The sequence below is a fragment of the Etheostoma cragini genome, chromosome 15 (assembly GCF_013103735.1).
Source record: "Etheostoma cragini isolate CJK2018 chromosome 15, CSU_Ecrag_1.0, whole genome shotgun sequence".
In the NCBI taxonomy this organism is placed as follows: domain Eukaryota; kingdom Metazoa; phylum Chordata; class Actinopteri; order Perciformes; family Percidae; genus Etheostoma; species Etheostoma cragini.
In genome coordinates this window covers 2015946-2031386 of record NC_048421.1, presented here as the reverse complement: position 1 = coordinate 2031386, position 15441 = coordinate 2015946, and the positions used below count along the sequence as shown (strand labels likewise).

The window sequence follows — 15441 nt, the reverse complement described above, 5'->3', positions numbered from 1 at the left end:
ACACACACACACACACACACACACACACACACACACACACACACACACACACACACTTTGGGATCATGCAGCTCTGGGTGTTTAAAGGAAATCCAGGAGCTTTCATGCACAAAGCTATCAGCAAACAGAGCTGCATTGCTGCCAGTGTGGAACGCTGTCACTCCCTGATGTGAGTTGAGTGCAGATTTGAGTTGCACATGCTTCACTTTGTGACAAGTAGCATACAAGATGCTAACGAGAGACTTCTGCCATGTCAACTCAGTAAAAATAAACCTACATAACGAAGTTGGTTCACTGCTGGCTACAAGCTAGCATCAAACACAACAAAGGCTGTCAGTTGAAGGGCGTTCTGAGCTAACGTTAGCACTCAAACAACCATAGACAGCTACAACGTTTCTGAAATGATTCCCAACTTCTGTTATTGTTTGAGCGTTTGGGAAGAGTTTATCATTTCTTGGATTCCACAAATTTCAGTGTGACAGTTATTAGGGTTGGGAATCACCAGACATAAAAAACATAACGCACTTCAGAAGACGTAAATATCTTCACTTGAGCCTCTGCGGGGGAAAGTTGCTGGACGACCTAATCTTCTGAACACGGTCACACTGGGAAACACAGAGAGCTGTGTGGAGCTGAGAGTCTTTATTAGCTTTGTAGCAACTCATTTGGCAATGGCTTGAATGTAACGGACGTTCATTAATATCAAAAAGTTACACGAATAAGCCTTAATATGGACGGAGATTAGCTCAGCTACTGGAGCTAAAACTCTTGTGTGGGCGGAGATCTTTTTTTCTTTTAAAATGCGGCTTAAAAATGAAATTGCAGACATTTAGATGTAACCCATGACTCGAGTCCTACCTACAAGATGATTACTAACCCACCCACTGCTTGTCATTGAATGACATTCAGGGATAATCAGCTGTTTCTCTTTTACAGATTGCATATTCTTTGCAATTTACAGTCAGCTGGAGAGTTTCTATCTACCCTAAAACATAAGAAATACGAGCTATTTTGGCCTGAGATAGTCTGATTAGTGTTTTCATCGGCTAAACAGACATCACATTAACTTGAAATAGAAGAGGAGACATTATCGCCATCATTTTATTAAAAGAGCGATTCATATTGGTGGCTACGGCTTGCATTACCCAAAATGCAATCCTCGGTTGAGGATTATCATGTTTTGGCTGTTTTTCTTTTCCAACTGATTGAATTTAGGCCCTTTCTCTCTCTCTCTCTCTCTCTCTCTCTCTCTCTCTCTCTGTCTTTCCTCTCCCCACTGTTGCCCTTATTCCGCGCTTCACAGAACGCCTTCAACTCAGCAGCTTTTTCAAATTTGGGGCTTGCGACACTCAGCCAAAAGCCGCAAATTACCCCCCTCTAGCAGCAGCGAATTAGGAACAATTTTGTGTTAGCTATAAAAAAGAGAGCGAGGGAGAGAGAGAGAGAGTGAGAGAGAGAGTAGTGAGGGGAAAATATAGCTTACACCAGGGACCACCAACGGAGGCACCGCGGGATGAACGGGCTCGTTGGCCGACAGTTTGGGTGGCAGGGCGGTGCTAGAAAGCAGCCTCAGTGATCTTCATAGCAATCAATCCCATCATATCACATCTACATAGAACAGCACAACATCCATTACCAAACACAAAGGCCTGAATCAGTGGATTTATGTTGCTGTTGCAGGATGTTTGCAGGCCTATGAATTGGCTTTACAGTTCCCCGGGCACACAGAGACCTGCACCGATGATTAAAAAAACCACAGCAGGACGGTCCTCTGAGCACCCGGCGGTCCTCTGAGCACCCGGCGTTATTCACTGTGGTGACACCGAGAGGGGAAAGGATTTGTATGAGGTGACAATCCACCGGCTGGATTTTTCATTCTCTCTTTCGAAGAGGGTGGGATTTTTGATTTCCCCCACTGTGCGGTTGGTCCTTAACTCTGAGCGAGCATTAATGTAAAAAGAGTCTTTTTTCTTGTTTCTTACAAAGCGTGAGGTTTGGCATGCCCACTTAATCTGCTTCCATTGAGCCAATCCATGTTTTTCCCATTCTGGCACCCTCACTCTACTCCCTTTTAAAATCCATGTCCAAGTTGTAATATGCCACTGCAGACGTTATTGAAGGGGGGAAAACCTAATGTAATTGGGGGCGGGGGCGGGGGGGGGAGAAAGTGCAGACTGAGACAGGGAGAGAGAGGTAGAGAGTGAACAGAGAGAGAGTTTCCAGCTCTGAACTGGCTGCGTCCCCTGCTCTTCATGACGATGCCTGGTGTGGAAGGCAAACCACTTTGTCTTCCTCAGAGATCAGTCAAAACCAGGTTAGGGTTGCTGACTCTCATTAGGGGGGGGGGGCGCACACCGACCGCCAGGCCTTGGACTGTGCAACTGAAACGAGAGCCTGCACGGTTCCAGCCTGACCCCTCTCTGACACATCTTGGCTCAGATGTTAATTGTGCTTCCTGCTCCCCTTTTTTGATTAACAGAGACTTTAAAGTCTTTGTTTGTCTGGCTAATGGCCCTCATTTAGAGCAATATGCGGTTTCGGGGGGCTGTCCTGGGTGACATCACGCACCCGCTGCCTTTGATCTGAGGTCTGTAAAAGGGGGAGCGTTGCTCCTGGTGGTTGGAGGCCCTTGTACCTGCAGCGGGTATGTACCTCACACGCAGACGCCAATGCAGGCACGTGGTGGTGGTGGTGGTGGTGGTCCCATAGACTATAAAAATAATGGACGTAGACTCTGTGACGTCACCCATTAACATAAGGAGTTAGCACTCAGTAGTAGTCTGGAGACAGAAGTGACCACATTTGGATAAAAGGGTGGAGCTGAGGGGGGATGACGCGGCTAATAGTACATTCCATCTAATTTTGAACTTGGACGACAAAGATGTGAATGACGTCAGATTTTTATTGTTTTCATTAGCTCTAGCCAGGCTAGTCGTTGTTAGAAATGCCAGTTTATAACATTATGTATATATACACATTATGGTGTTTTTGTGCATACAAACAGCGTAACAACATGTCCACAGATGGACTTCTCAGGTAATGGATCTGACGCCCGAGTTGTACACACCGTGGTGTCGTGGTAACACCAAGCTCAATGGGCAGGCTGAGGGCATGAGGTTGCCAGTTGTGGACGAAAAGGGCACCGTGAAGATTTAAAATAAAGAGCAACAACCGATGGGGGGCGGGAGGGGGACCAAGACCAAGACCAAGTCCCACCCAGTGGATCCTGATTGGCTGCTTCAGATATGCTCGTAGAGATGAGGCTCTATGTGCAATAAACGCTTGAATGCTACTGCAGATTTTCTGAAGAGGCCTAATGGAGCCGTGCATTTCCTCCAGGAATTGGCGAGCAAAAACAAGCCGTGGTCTAAGAATAAGAAGAGGATTTCTAAGAGGTTTAACATAGTTTGATTTATGTGGAAATTATTAAGAAACAATGTTCAAGTTTAGCTATTTGAAGGCTATTTAAAGAAGTCAGAGACTTATGTTTGGTCCAATTCTCTTCCATCAGTTCATTCACTCGCTTTTTAACTGTTTGCTTTCAGTTGCTGGTGTTTGTTTTTCCTTTCTACCTTTTTCATTTCTCCATCCTTGCCATTTTATTGTTCCCTCTGTGCCCAGCTGCAGATCTCTCTCTCTCTCTCTCTCTCTCTCTCTCTCTCTCTTTATTTTCTCCCACTCCCTCTGAGCGCGTGGCTGAGGTGTGAGATCATTCTCCTTCTGGGTGGCTTTCCTGCTATATGTCACTGTCATCTGTTGGCACTGAGGCTTGAGGGGGGGTCCCCCGTTTTCCAAAAACACACCACACTCCGCTTCACCACCCTGAGCATAATAAATTCTTGGGCACGAGACTGGAGAGGGGCGCACCAACGGAGGAGCGTGTTTTACTGGGCTTGGCAAGGTAACACATAGACCGGTGAGAGAGGGAAAGCAGAGAGAAAGAGGGGGAGTAGAGGTAGGGGGGGGGTGGAAGATTTATAATTGAATAACTCTCCGATGCAGGGCAGCGGGGACTGGACCTGCCAGGAAAAGCAAACGCCAAGGAGCGAGTGAAGCCTGTGGAAATGAGCCATTAAAGTGAGAGGAGAGAAACCCTGAGCCGGGATCTGCCTCAGCAAGAAGGTGCGAGATTGACTAATGATAACTGAAAAACCAGCACACCTTTACACTCCCCCAACTCGCATTCTGGACTTGCACAAATCAAACTCTGGAAATCGGGTGTTCAGTTACACACTGAAGCATCACAAAGTGGAGTTCACTTCATTGAGTAGTGTTACTTTTTACAGTAGTGTTCCCAAATGTTAAGCACAACAAGTTTTATCTTAAAACACAAAAGAATGTATTGTGTATTTGAACACAAAAAGATGCATGACATTTTAAACTACACATATTAACACAACGTTTTAGGCGCTGTCAATCAATTCAGACATTTTATCACAATTAATTTAGCATGATCGCAATTTTTCACAAATCCATCACACATTTTGTATCTGTTCTAAATATACTTTACTGTGTTTGAGACTGTTTGTACTCCGGTGGTTCACATCGACAGTACACGTAAATATCTTTAGTTTTGTGGAGAGAAGCATCTGGAAGGGCTTTGCAGCTCAAAAGGAACTTTTCTTTCTCCATTTCTGCTCCAGGAGAGTTGTTCCAGCTCGCCAGCCACAGCGTTGCTGCTACGTCGCTTCCTGATTTCTGAAACTACGGAGCGTCCAGAGGCCCAAATCAAAGAATGTAGGTTTGTCAATCTCACGTCAATTAAATTAGTTGCGTTAAAAGGTTTTTGTGTAAACTCATTCATCATTGTGTTCACTTTGACAGCCCTAGGAAAATTACAAAGAGCTAAAGATGATTGTAACAGTTTGCAACCATACCTTATTTTGGCCAAAAGTGGGATAAAAATAACACTAACCCTGTTGTTATATTATGCCAAATGTAATGAGCATACACAAAAACAAAAAAACACTGTGGGGTTAAATGAACCTAGGGCATTTTGTCTTGGGTGTCATAAAACCACCCAAGACAAACAGTTTTAAATTTAAAAATAACAACAACATCCCATTGTTTTGGGTATTCTACCAACCAGTACCGTGTAAAGTTACACCCAATATTGCAGATTTGAGTGTGTAGACAGCAAAAGTCACGTAAAAAACAGCAGACTATAAGAGAAGAAAAGGAAAACTATTTGAAGGGAAGTTATTCCAAATGATGCATTCTCATTCCTTATGAAGCTCTGTGGAACAACAGAGATTAATTTTCTTCTCCATCCTGACTGAACCCAGAATGCACCACTCTCGCTGCTTGGACTTGGGGTGTTTTGCTGTGGACGCAGAAGGAGTGGAGCTGTACGAATGAGTTTATCTTGCCTGTTTGGCTTGGCGTTTGCGAGTGGAGAGTGAAAGCACGGTACAGCTTGGCTGTTCGGCATGAACGGCACGCCGGCTGGGGCGACTCACTGTTACCAGAGAAAGGAGCTCCACATCAGAGGGAAGTTACGACTTGTGATAACCTCTGGACTGATAATCCACGTGGAACTGAGCAGAAACACTGCAGCCAGCGGTATGCACCATTGACAGGTCGTCACATAAATGTCCATTCATCGTGTGATCAATCACCTTAATGTGGCCTCGTTCTCCGTGGGTGACGCATTCAATTTAAAACACAACCCCCTCGTGTCAGATTCTGAGTGACTTTGCAGATTTACATTAAATTTAAGTTGGGGTGGGGGGGAGTAGGGGGAGTATGGTTGAGAAACAGGAAAATCTTGCTGCCAATCGTTAAAAGAAGAAGCTTTTATTTTTAATAGAAGTGAGCATGTCACACTCAATGACGCACAGAGGAAAAAGGAAAGTAAAAAGACTTAAAGGAGTGAACTGTTAAACCCCTTCAGGATGGAAAGCTGACACACACACACACACACACACACACACACACATATGCACACACAGTGCATGGCACTATCTTTGTGGGGACCAGTCATTGTCAAAATACATTCCCTAGCCCCTTACCCTAACCTTAACCATCAAACCTAAATGCCCAACCTTAACCCTTAGCCCCCCCCCCATCTCCCCCCCCTTACCATGACCTGATTCTAACCCTAATCCTAAAACCAAGTCTTAACCCTCAAACCCTTTAAAGTTGTGGGGTCCAGCATTTTGGCCCCTCAAAGCTGTTGGACCCCATAAGTATACTGAACACTCAGTTATTAGACCTCATGAATGTAGCTAAACAAGAACACACACACAAACACACACACACACACACAGACACACACACAGTGACATGCTTATTTTATCAGGTGCACCGGCTTCTCTTCCCTCCCAACCTCTCCACCCCCCCCCCCTTAAAAAAACGACCCTGACTCCCCCCTCCAGTCCACTCTTCAGTTTTCTCTTCTCCTGGAACAGGTTCATTATGACAACAGAGATTTCTTCATCTGATGCCCTTCAGGGCAGTGATTCCCAACCCGGGGTACATGTACCCCTGGGGGAGGTTCTTCTGCTGTGGCCAGAAGGTACACGCAACTTATTTGAAAAAACATGAATTGTAAGTTGATTAAAAAAAACATGTATCAGTCATGTGAGAGCGTGAAACTAGTTAGCATAAGAGTACAGAAGTCCCAACAGGTTGCCAAAAGTACAGAATAAATGGTAAAAATACATAATTATCTTAGTAGTCGGAAGATTTCTGACCAAACCTGCCTCTACATTAACATTTGAATTCTATGAAACATCTACAATATCCATGCTTGTATAATGGGAAGTGTCACGAATGTGGAACACACAGCAGTGTTGTTGTCAAGATAAGCCGAGACCAGGTCATCACCCAGACCAGAGGGTATCAAGACCACACAGACTCACTCCCATCTCGTAAAACCGGGACGCTTGGTCAGGTGTCTTTGTTGTTTGTTAGTGACGTTAAAAGTCTCTTTTTGAAACCTGAGACGCGCTTGGTCGAGACTATTGCCGATTGGTACACACTGTAACAAATTTAACATATAATTTACAGTAACTTACTGTCAACAATTGTACATTAAGTTACTGTGAATTCTTTTTACAGTAAAAGTACCGTACTTCCATTTACAGTATTTTATTCATTGTAAACTAAAAAAACAATTGAACGCCACATTAGATTAAAAATATAGTTGCTTTGTTGTGATTTTTTTACGGTAATGCTTTCAACTTATTACTACTTAGACTAGTGTGATTTTGTCATGTCTACACAGTTGTAGTGTAACTTTACAGCATTCTGCTGTAAAAATCATATAAGGTAATTTTACTGTGAAATATAAAGTAAATAACTGAAGATTTCACAGCGGTTATTTGCAGTTTCTGTTAAGGAAAAGGTCGTGGGTGGGCTTCCTTTCCGTGACCTGTGGGAAAAACTTTAGGAAACACACGGGACCCGAACCCCGGTCTCCTGGGTGGAAGTCCACCCCCCAATATTTAGAAGAGCTACTGTAGATTTGTCCCCTTCAAAAACTGTACAAGACAACCCATTCTCCAAAAAGAGGTAAAAAGAACCATTCAGGGGCCCTTAAAAAATGTACGGAAAACAGGAACTGTGTCTGCTTTTCTACATCACAACAGGAGGAAAAAAAAAAAAATTGTTCATGTAGATTTAAAATTTTGGAGCTTTTGGCTTTAACAATGTCTTATTCTACAACCGATCTGTTGTTGAGATGTACGATGATGAAAAAAAAAAATCCTAAAACACAGGCCTATGGAGAAAGCTTTGAACATCACAGGAAAATAATTCACACTATGAAGACATTTGCACCATGTTTTGATGCCTTCTGCAGAATGCCCCCAAAGTTATAATGTGCTACCCCCCCCCCCCCCCCCCCCCCCCCCCCCCCCCCCCTGCCAATGTTGAAACAACACCTACACCCTTGTCTACACTGCAACTCCAACTCTTAAAAACTTCATCTTTATATTATATATATATATATATTGAGTTGGGACGTTCGTTCTGCGTGACCACAAGCAAAACAAAAAGCTCATCTTTTTCTGTGTATTTGGTTTCCCGATCAGATAAACTCTAATAACTAAAGTGCTGTGTGATTTCGATCTCATGTCGGATCAGTTCAACCACAGCTCTCACCGTACTGTTTCAGATTAGCAGTGTAAATAGTGGACATTTTGGTTATGACACCCCAAAAAAAGAAGAAGAGAAAACCTCAAAACAGATTGAATTAGATGTCTTTTTTAAAAGGCGCATCTGTAGGATCTTCTGAATGGAGCAGAGAAAAATAGGGGATCCAGGGAGGATGTGTTCTCTGTATCTCTTCAGGCTGTTTAACAAGCTCCCCATCAGGTAACAATCTCTTTTATTTGTTTCAGCCTCTCTCTGGGTGCCAAAGTCTGCTGAAGAACTGAAGCGTGCGGTGTGATCCATCAGCCCCGTCCAAGGGCTTCAGCGCGGTAATCCATCTAAACCAGACTCAGAATACAATTAAATAAATACTTCCATGCTCTAAAAACCTAGAACCGTTTAACTACTGTCACTCTCACATGGGAACCAGGCGCTGACTTTAAATGCAAAAGAAAGAGAGGAGAAATTAAAACTGATATTCTGAGTTATAGGAAAGTTGCAGGGTGGATAAAGTAATCACATGTAGAGTTACTGATCGGGTCTCCAGGTGAAATCACACGCAATACGGTCATTTGTTTCAGGCTTAGATGATGGATTAGAGTTGGAGTTAATTAGGCTGAGTCTGATCCAGCTGATCACGTAAACACCAGCCTGTAAATGGATGTGTAACCGTATATCAACATTATGAGTCAGAGGGTTCAGGTGTCTCTGTGAAATGTTACTTCCAGCGAGGATTGGCACTTCTTAAGCAACAAATTGTTATTTTTTAATAAATCAAAGTGTTGGATTGCTTCTTGAAAGAAAGGAAAAAAAAAATACATTGAGTTTTTAATTGTTGCATCAGTTCACAACATAACATAAAGAAGTTGTGCAGCTTATTTAGATGCAAGGTTAGAGGAATTTAGAAGAAGTTACCTCTTTAAAATGAAGATTGCTTTGCTCAAATAGCTCCTGTAGGACAAAACTGACTCTTAAAACAAGTCAACCAACATGTCTTCTTGACCTCGGTAACGTGGAAGAATACAAATAGAATATGAAGAATAAATGATATTCTAAAAAGGCACTTTTGTGGGAACATTTGGGAGGTTTTATGATCTTTATGATCGAACAGATGAGATTAAGGATTTGACATGAAAATGTGTTGGACAGATTTTCTAGCTGGTGCAGGCGGACAGGAGTGTGTGTGTGTGTGTGTGTGTGGCCCTGCGAAATAAGGCCATTATAGGCATGTATATTTCTAGTTTTATATCCATGAAGAGAACACACACGCACACACACACACACACACACCTGTAAATGTACACTTGATTTTTAATTAAGCTCTATTTTTGCTGTTTTTATATTCTCATTTTTAATTGCTTGTAACTGCTCTTTAATGTTTTATTCTAAGCATTTTTGCCTTATTATGCTGGAATAAAACGGCCTTACCCAAGTTATTAATTATTCATAATTTCAGTGTGACAGAGTCAGACTTTGACACCAGGGTCTCTTTAACACTGACCCAACATGCTGCACAAAGCTGCATCTCCTGTCGTTTTTTTTGGCTTTGGAATATAATATTTTACAAGATGTCTGTGAACGTGTCCAGTGATCCGGGTCATGGGGGTTCTCTGGGATCAGCGAAGCCAACCGGACTTGTAGAAAGCCTTAAAGAGCCTTCAAATACTTCTATGAAGTCCAGTTGCCTTTGAGAGAGAAATAAATATAATATATATAAGAGAAATATTTTACCACATTTTTTTTTGGAGTTTTAATAGCTTTAAATAAATAACTTGGTCTCAGTCGTCGATAATTACGCGAATCCTCTATACTACAAATACCGACAAAGATGTATTTTTTGCGAGTTTCTCTTTTATTTAATTGACTATTTGATGCGGAATTGAAGCACATTTTGTACAGTTAGGCCTCAGAGACCTGCAGCTTGTTTGAGTCGTCAGATTATTCTTCACTATTGTTTTTTTAAATTACATTTTGTTTTTAGTTCCTCTTGTTTGTGATACACATTTGAATGAAGTAGTTGGGTTTTACTGCCATTATTACGAGTTATTATACATAATTCATGATTAAATCAGCGCAGTAACAGGAGCTGAGGGTTAACACATGACATATTTAAGCAAGTCTGGCGTTTGGCTGAAGAAATAGCTTCTTATCACAAAATGCAACTGAACGCAAGCTTTAAATATTCACTTTTATTTTTATTCACTTTCCAAAAAAAAGTCAAATAAACTCGTCATTTAAATATTTAAACAAAAGAAAAGAGGCCATTTATGTTCACACAAAAAGGGGGCTGCTTAAAAAGCATTTTGCCATAAAAGTGAGAAGGAGGGAGAGTTTTTTTATACATATGTACAACATTCTTCGAAAGCAGATTCATCCCCCTTAACGGTGGAGAAAGTCTGCGTAAAATGTCTCTGTTACCTGAGAAAACGCGAGTTGAAAGTCCGATGTGTGTGTGTGTGTGTTTGTGTGTTATTCGATGTTAGCGGTGTGTTTTGACCAGGTCCACCGTGCCACGCTGTAGTTTCTGAAACTCCGGATGTAAAGTGAGAAAGTGCGGAGACGCAGCGGGGTGGAAGAGCGCAGGGGGAGCGTAAGCGGCGCTGGAGGTCAGCGGAGAGGCGTACTGGGCCGGGGAGAAGGGTTCGATGCCGGGCTGCACCTGGAGGAAAGCCTTGGCTGTGAGCGCACTGCTGCGGGAGAAGAAGCTGGAGAGACCCGGCAGGATGCTGCTGACAGGTGGGACGCCACCGGGGCCGCACGGCGAGTGCGCGTGGTGATGGATGTAGGGGTAAATCTCCAGCCCTGGCAGCTGCAGAGCCGCCGCTCCGAACCCGTAGGAGCCGTGCGCAAAGCCGCGCAGTCCGCTCGGCTCCAGGTGCTGCTCCTTGAGCGGATCGAAGCGGAAATGCTGCCGCTTGAAGCGCTTCCTCCGCCGCAGAAAGCTCCCGTTCTCAAACATGTCCGAGGAGTTAGGGTCCAGGGTCCAGTAGTTGCCCTTCCCAGGGTTCCCCGGCTCCCTGGGCATCTTTATAAAGCAGTCATTGAGAGACAGGTTGTGTCTGATAGAGTTCTGCCAGGCGGGGAATTTCTCCCGGTAGTACATGAAGCGCTGGCTGATAAAGTCACATATCTCGCTGAGGGTGAGTCGTTTCTTTGGGCTCTGCAGGATGGCCATCGTTATCAGAGCGATGTAGGAGTACGGAGGCTTCACCGCCGCGGGACCTTTGCTTTTACCAGGAGAAAGGGAAGGAGACTCGGGGTCAGGGCTGGAGCTGTCCCGCTCTTTGCTCTGCAGGCTGCTACTGCTCCGCGACTCATCCCCAGGTAAGAGCTGCTCCTCTCCGCTGTCTTTGACTCCTTCCCCTACTACGTCGATAACAATATCCTCCATGATGTCCAATGTCATAGTAGATGTCCGCGGGTAAATGTCCGCCAACCCCACCTGCCAACAGGTGGGAGAGAGACAGCTTCTTCTCTTCAATGCGAGGGTTTGTTTTTTTGTTTGTTTTTTACGCACGACTCACCTCCATTCACAAAAAAAAGTGAAAATCCAAACACAATGCCCAATCCTCCGACTTTCCCCACAAGCAAACCCTCCAGACCACGCGCGCTGATATCCTTTAATTTGGTGCATAAACGCGCAAAAAAGCGTTCAGCCTGCAGCGCTGAGTGCTTGTGCGTAAAAGCGTAAAAAAGTGTGCGCGTCCTCTGAGGTGTCCAGCATCATCTGCAATCTGTTGCTTTGCTGTGTGGGTCGGGTGGATGTGATGTCACGTTGAGGCACGCGGGGTAAAAAAAAAGGGATCCTGACCAATGAAAACGACTCGAAGGGTGTCTAGAAAGGCCTCCCATCAGTGCGCTATCATCATCGGCTCATCGGGTCCAAGGTAAAGGAAGTCAGAGATCCATCCACTCAGGGGAACATCCCGGAGAGCAGGACATCAGAAGGAGAATATTAATAGAGAGGAGTATATTTATAGAGAGGAGAATATTAACAGAGAGGAGGTCACAGTTTGTATTCAGGCTGATGATTTCAGAGTTCACACTGGCCTCAAAAAGGTGAAATTGTAACAATATATTTGAATAAAATGAAGACAAATAAGATAAAGCGATTTTTTCCTCACAGCAGAAAGTCACACATTTGTTATTTAACTGCTCTTAAACGTAATAATTATAATATTATAATTTACCAAAAAATGGGCTATTTACTATATATATATATGGGCTATTTCATTGTTATGTATTATTGAATTTGTCTTTTTATTCTGTGTAAAAACAATCTGAGAATTTCTTTTTATTATTAACTTTCCTTTTCATTTTGCATCGACTCATCTTTTTATTCTGTGTAAAAACCTGACAAATATATATTTTTTAAATAACTTTCTGTTTGATTTTATATCAACCCTTGGTTGTTGTTTTTTTTTTGGGGGGGGGGGACTAGAGGAAAACTTCCCTCTAAATGTGCAACGCTGATAATGGTGATAGAGGACTCTAAGTACATATTCTAATTTCCAAAATAAGACGATAGCCTCTTTAACGACACCAAATCATGATCCGGAATTTAAAGACCTGAGGTGGAAAATCCCCAAACGCTTCTCCACGTGAGGCAGGGACTCACACCTTAATCCCCCCCCCCCCCCCCCCCCCCCCCCCCCCCCCCCCCCCCCCCCCGGTGCGTCTGCAGCCGCTCTTTACGCACACTTGACGCACAATTACATGTTTTCAGGCGCAGAGGATCAAACTGGAATGACTGCGAAAGTAATCATTAGTCTCCTGCATGCACGGTGACTTCTTTGAACTATCTGATAAGACGGTGTGGCTTCTTCTTTTTTCGTCTTCTAAACTCACACGCAGGCGATCGGTTCCCTGAGAGAAATATTGATAAATATCCCCATGTGTGAAATGGAGAAGAAATACTACTGGATGTTCGCTCTATAACCTGAGGTCTTCTGGGTTAGAAACGCTCCCCCCGGTCAGACTATCTGCTTTAACAATGGGCACGATGATAGCACGATGGTAATATGTGGATGAAAGTAATAGATTTTCACTTGCTCAGACATTAAAGAGAGAGGGGCGAGGAGGGCGCGTTTGGTATTGTTGGGGGGCCTCTGGTTGTTTGTGTTTAATGATGGAGCCCTTTGTTGGGGATTCCCACATTTCCTGCCTCTAATCGTATTGATACCTCCGGGCAGAGGGGGACTGGGTCCGGACTGGGTGGGCTACACGGTACCAGTAAAGCTGCAGATGATTTCCCAAATTCATCACGCATGTCTTTAGATTGGAAACAGGCCCGTGCGCGTTGTGTGGTTCCAATAAGAAGGCGATGGCGGCAGCGTCAAATCACTACAAAAGCTGAAGGTATATGGCGCAAAAGAATCCTGTGCTCTACACCGGGGAACACAACAGGAGGAAAACAAAGATGGACTTCTTTGTGATTTGAAATTTCGTTTATGTAGATTTCAACTTTGGAGCTTTCTGGCTTTAACGAGGTCTCGATCTCTATTACATATAATAAATAAATAAATAAATAAATAGATAACAAAACCTTCCCAAAGCACCTGCGGTGTTTTGAACAGGCCTAAAGGAGAAAGCTTTGAACTATACAGGAGAATAATTAAATAAATAAATGGATGCATACAAATTGACCTGAATGCAGGAAATGAAGTGTTTGACGCTCAAAATTTTATGTGCGACGACCCCCAGAGCCCCCCCCCCCCACACACACACACAGTAATAATGTGTCCCCACCAAATTGTCCTGCTGCACACACGGAGTTGCATCAATGCTTCCCGATGTTGCATTTACGGCCTTCCTCTTTCTGTTTTTGGTCATTTTGTAAGAACCCCCATCATAAATACATGCACCATTACAGTTGGGCCCCCAGTCTAAGGTGTCTGGTCTTCCTTTTTTTATAACACTATTAAAAAAATATAGCAAAATATGGATTCCTTCAAATCAACAAGGCCTTCTTTTCTTTCCTTTGACGCACACGTTTTAACAATCCCAAATCTGCTATCTAACAGAAGGGCCCATTGTGGAGATCTTGTTTGTTTCGTGCCGCAGATGAGTAAGTGGGAGAGTGAAGGTCTGGGTGTAATAACAGGATTTGGCAGGAACTAAACAGGCCTAGGGGATCTCACTGGATCATTCTGGATACATGAACCTACATCCGTGCGGGCCAGCACCCGGGTTAGGTGAAGCTGTTACGGGGCTACTTCAGTGGAAATGTTTTCTTATCTCAGGGAAAACTCCAAGCCATTCGCATGATTCAGAGAGTGATAAAGAACGGGAGTGTTTTTCATTGGGAGAGGTTGAAACGGCTTCAAAGAAGCTGAGGTTGTTTTCACATAATGCCCCCTTTCTCTCTCTCTCTCTCTCTCTCTCTCTCTCTCTCTCTCTCTCTCTCTTTTACTCTTTCCCTTTCTCTCTCTCTCTCTCATCTTGATTCCCTTAAAATCTTGGCAGTGCAGTGGACAATAATATAACGTGTAATTTAAGGTATCATGAATCATAACTGCATTAAACAGAGTCAGACAACGGAGAGGTGCTGAGCCAAACACATCTGTGTGACACGAGCGCACGCGCACGCGCACACACACACACACAGCTTTAGGGGAGGATACGTGTGTAAATTTCATGAGCTGAACTGGTCATTAACACACTATTTATGGGCCGACAAACTGCTCTATAACATAGAAAGTAATCCAACCTGTTTTCTCTGTCTCTCTCACTTTCTCTGTGTTTGTGTGTGTGTGTGTGTCTCTCTCTGTGTGTGTGTGTGTGTGTGTGTGTGTGTGTGTGTGTGTGTCATCATCTCTTTGTACTCTTGTTTGAAACTACTTTCCCCAGTAATCGTTAAGGAGGAATGACACATCTGTCTGACAGCAGCACCCTGACTTTGTGTCGCCATCTTGTGGTGTGAGAGTGAGAAACGCCTCTGATGAGTAACAGCACTTCATGCAAAAGAAAAGATTATTTTTTGGGGCTTTTCCACCTTTAACAGGACAGTTGAGGGAGTAAGACATGCATCATGCATCAGACATTTCATCAGGTCAGATTTGAACCCTTGACCTTCGCATCAAGACATAATCCTCAATGGACACGTGCACCTGCTCCATCACTGAGCCAACCTGGCAACATCACTTCATAATAAACTTTGGGGAGAGTTCACCTGACCTGACGTCATCAACAGGCCTGCAACTTTGTTAAAAACAGCATAAACCTTCAGTCAGGGTGCGATTGCCGGGTGGAATTTCCTCCTTTCCTGATCTCACCCTGCCTCTGCTGATTTATTCTTAACCCCGGTGGGGTAGGGGTGTCCATCCCAGTTCCTCAAAGTCCAAA

General features: G+C 43.7%; 1 protein-coding gene across 1 annotated transcript; it reads right to left on the bottom strand.

Annotated features, from left to right (window-relative positions):
- Nucleotides 1–10398: 10398 nt before the first annotated feature.
- On the bottom strand, nt 10399–11868 carry zgc:162612 (forkhead box transcription factor). Its single transcript, XM_034894593.1, has one exon. The coding sequence runs from the start codon at nt 11501–11503 to the stop codon at nt 10577–10579; it is 927 nt and encodes a 308-aa protein (XP_034750484.1). The 5' UTR covers nt 11504–11868; the 3' UTR covers nt 10399–10576.
- Between the last annotated feature and the right edge of the window lie 3573 nt (nt 11869–15441).

What these genes read in the sequence shown, in the direction of transcription:
- zgc:162612 (XM_034894593.1), bottom strand. Translation starts at nt 11,503, where the DNA reads ATGACATTGGACATCATGGAGGATATTGTTATCGACGTAGTAGGGGAA.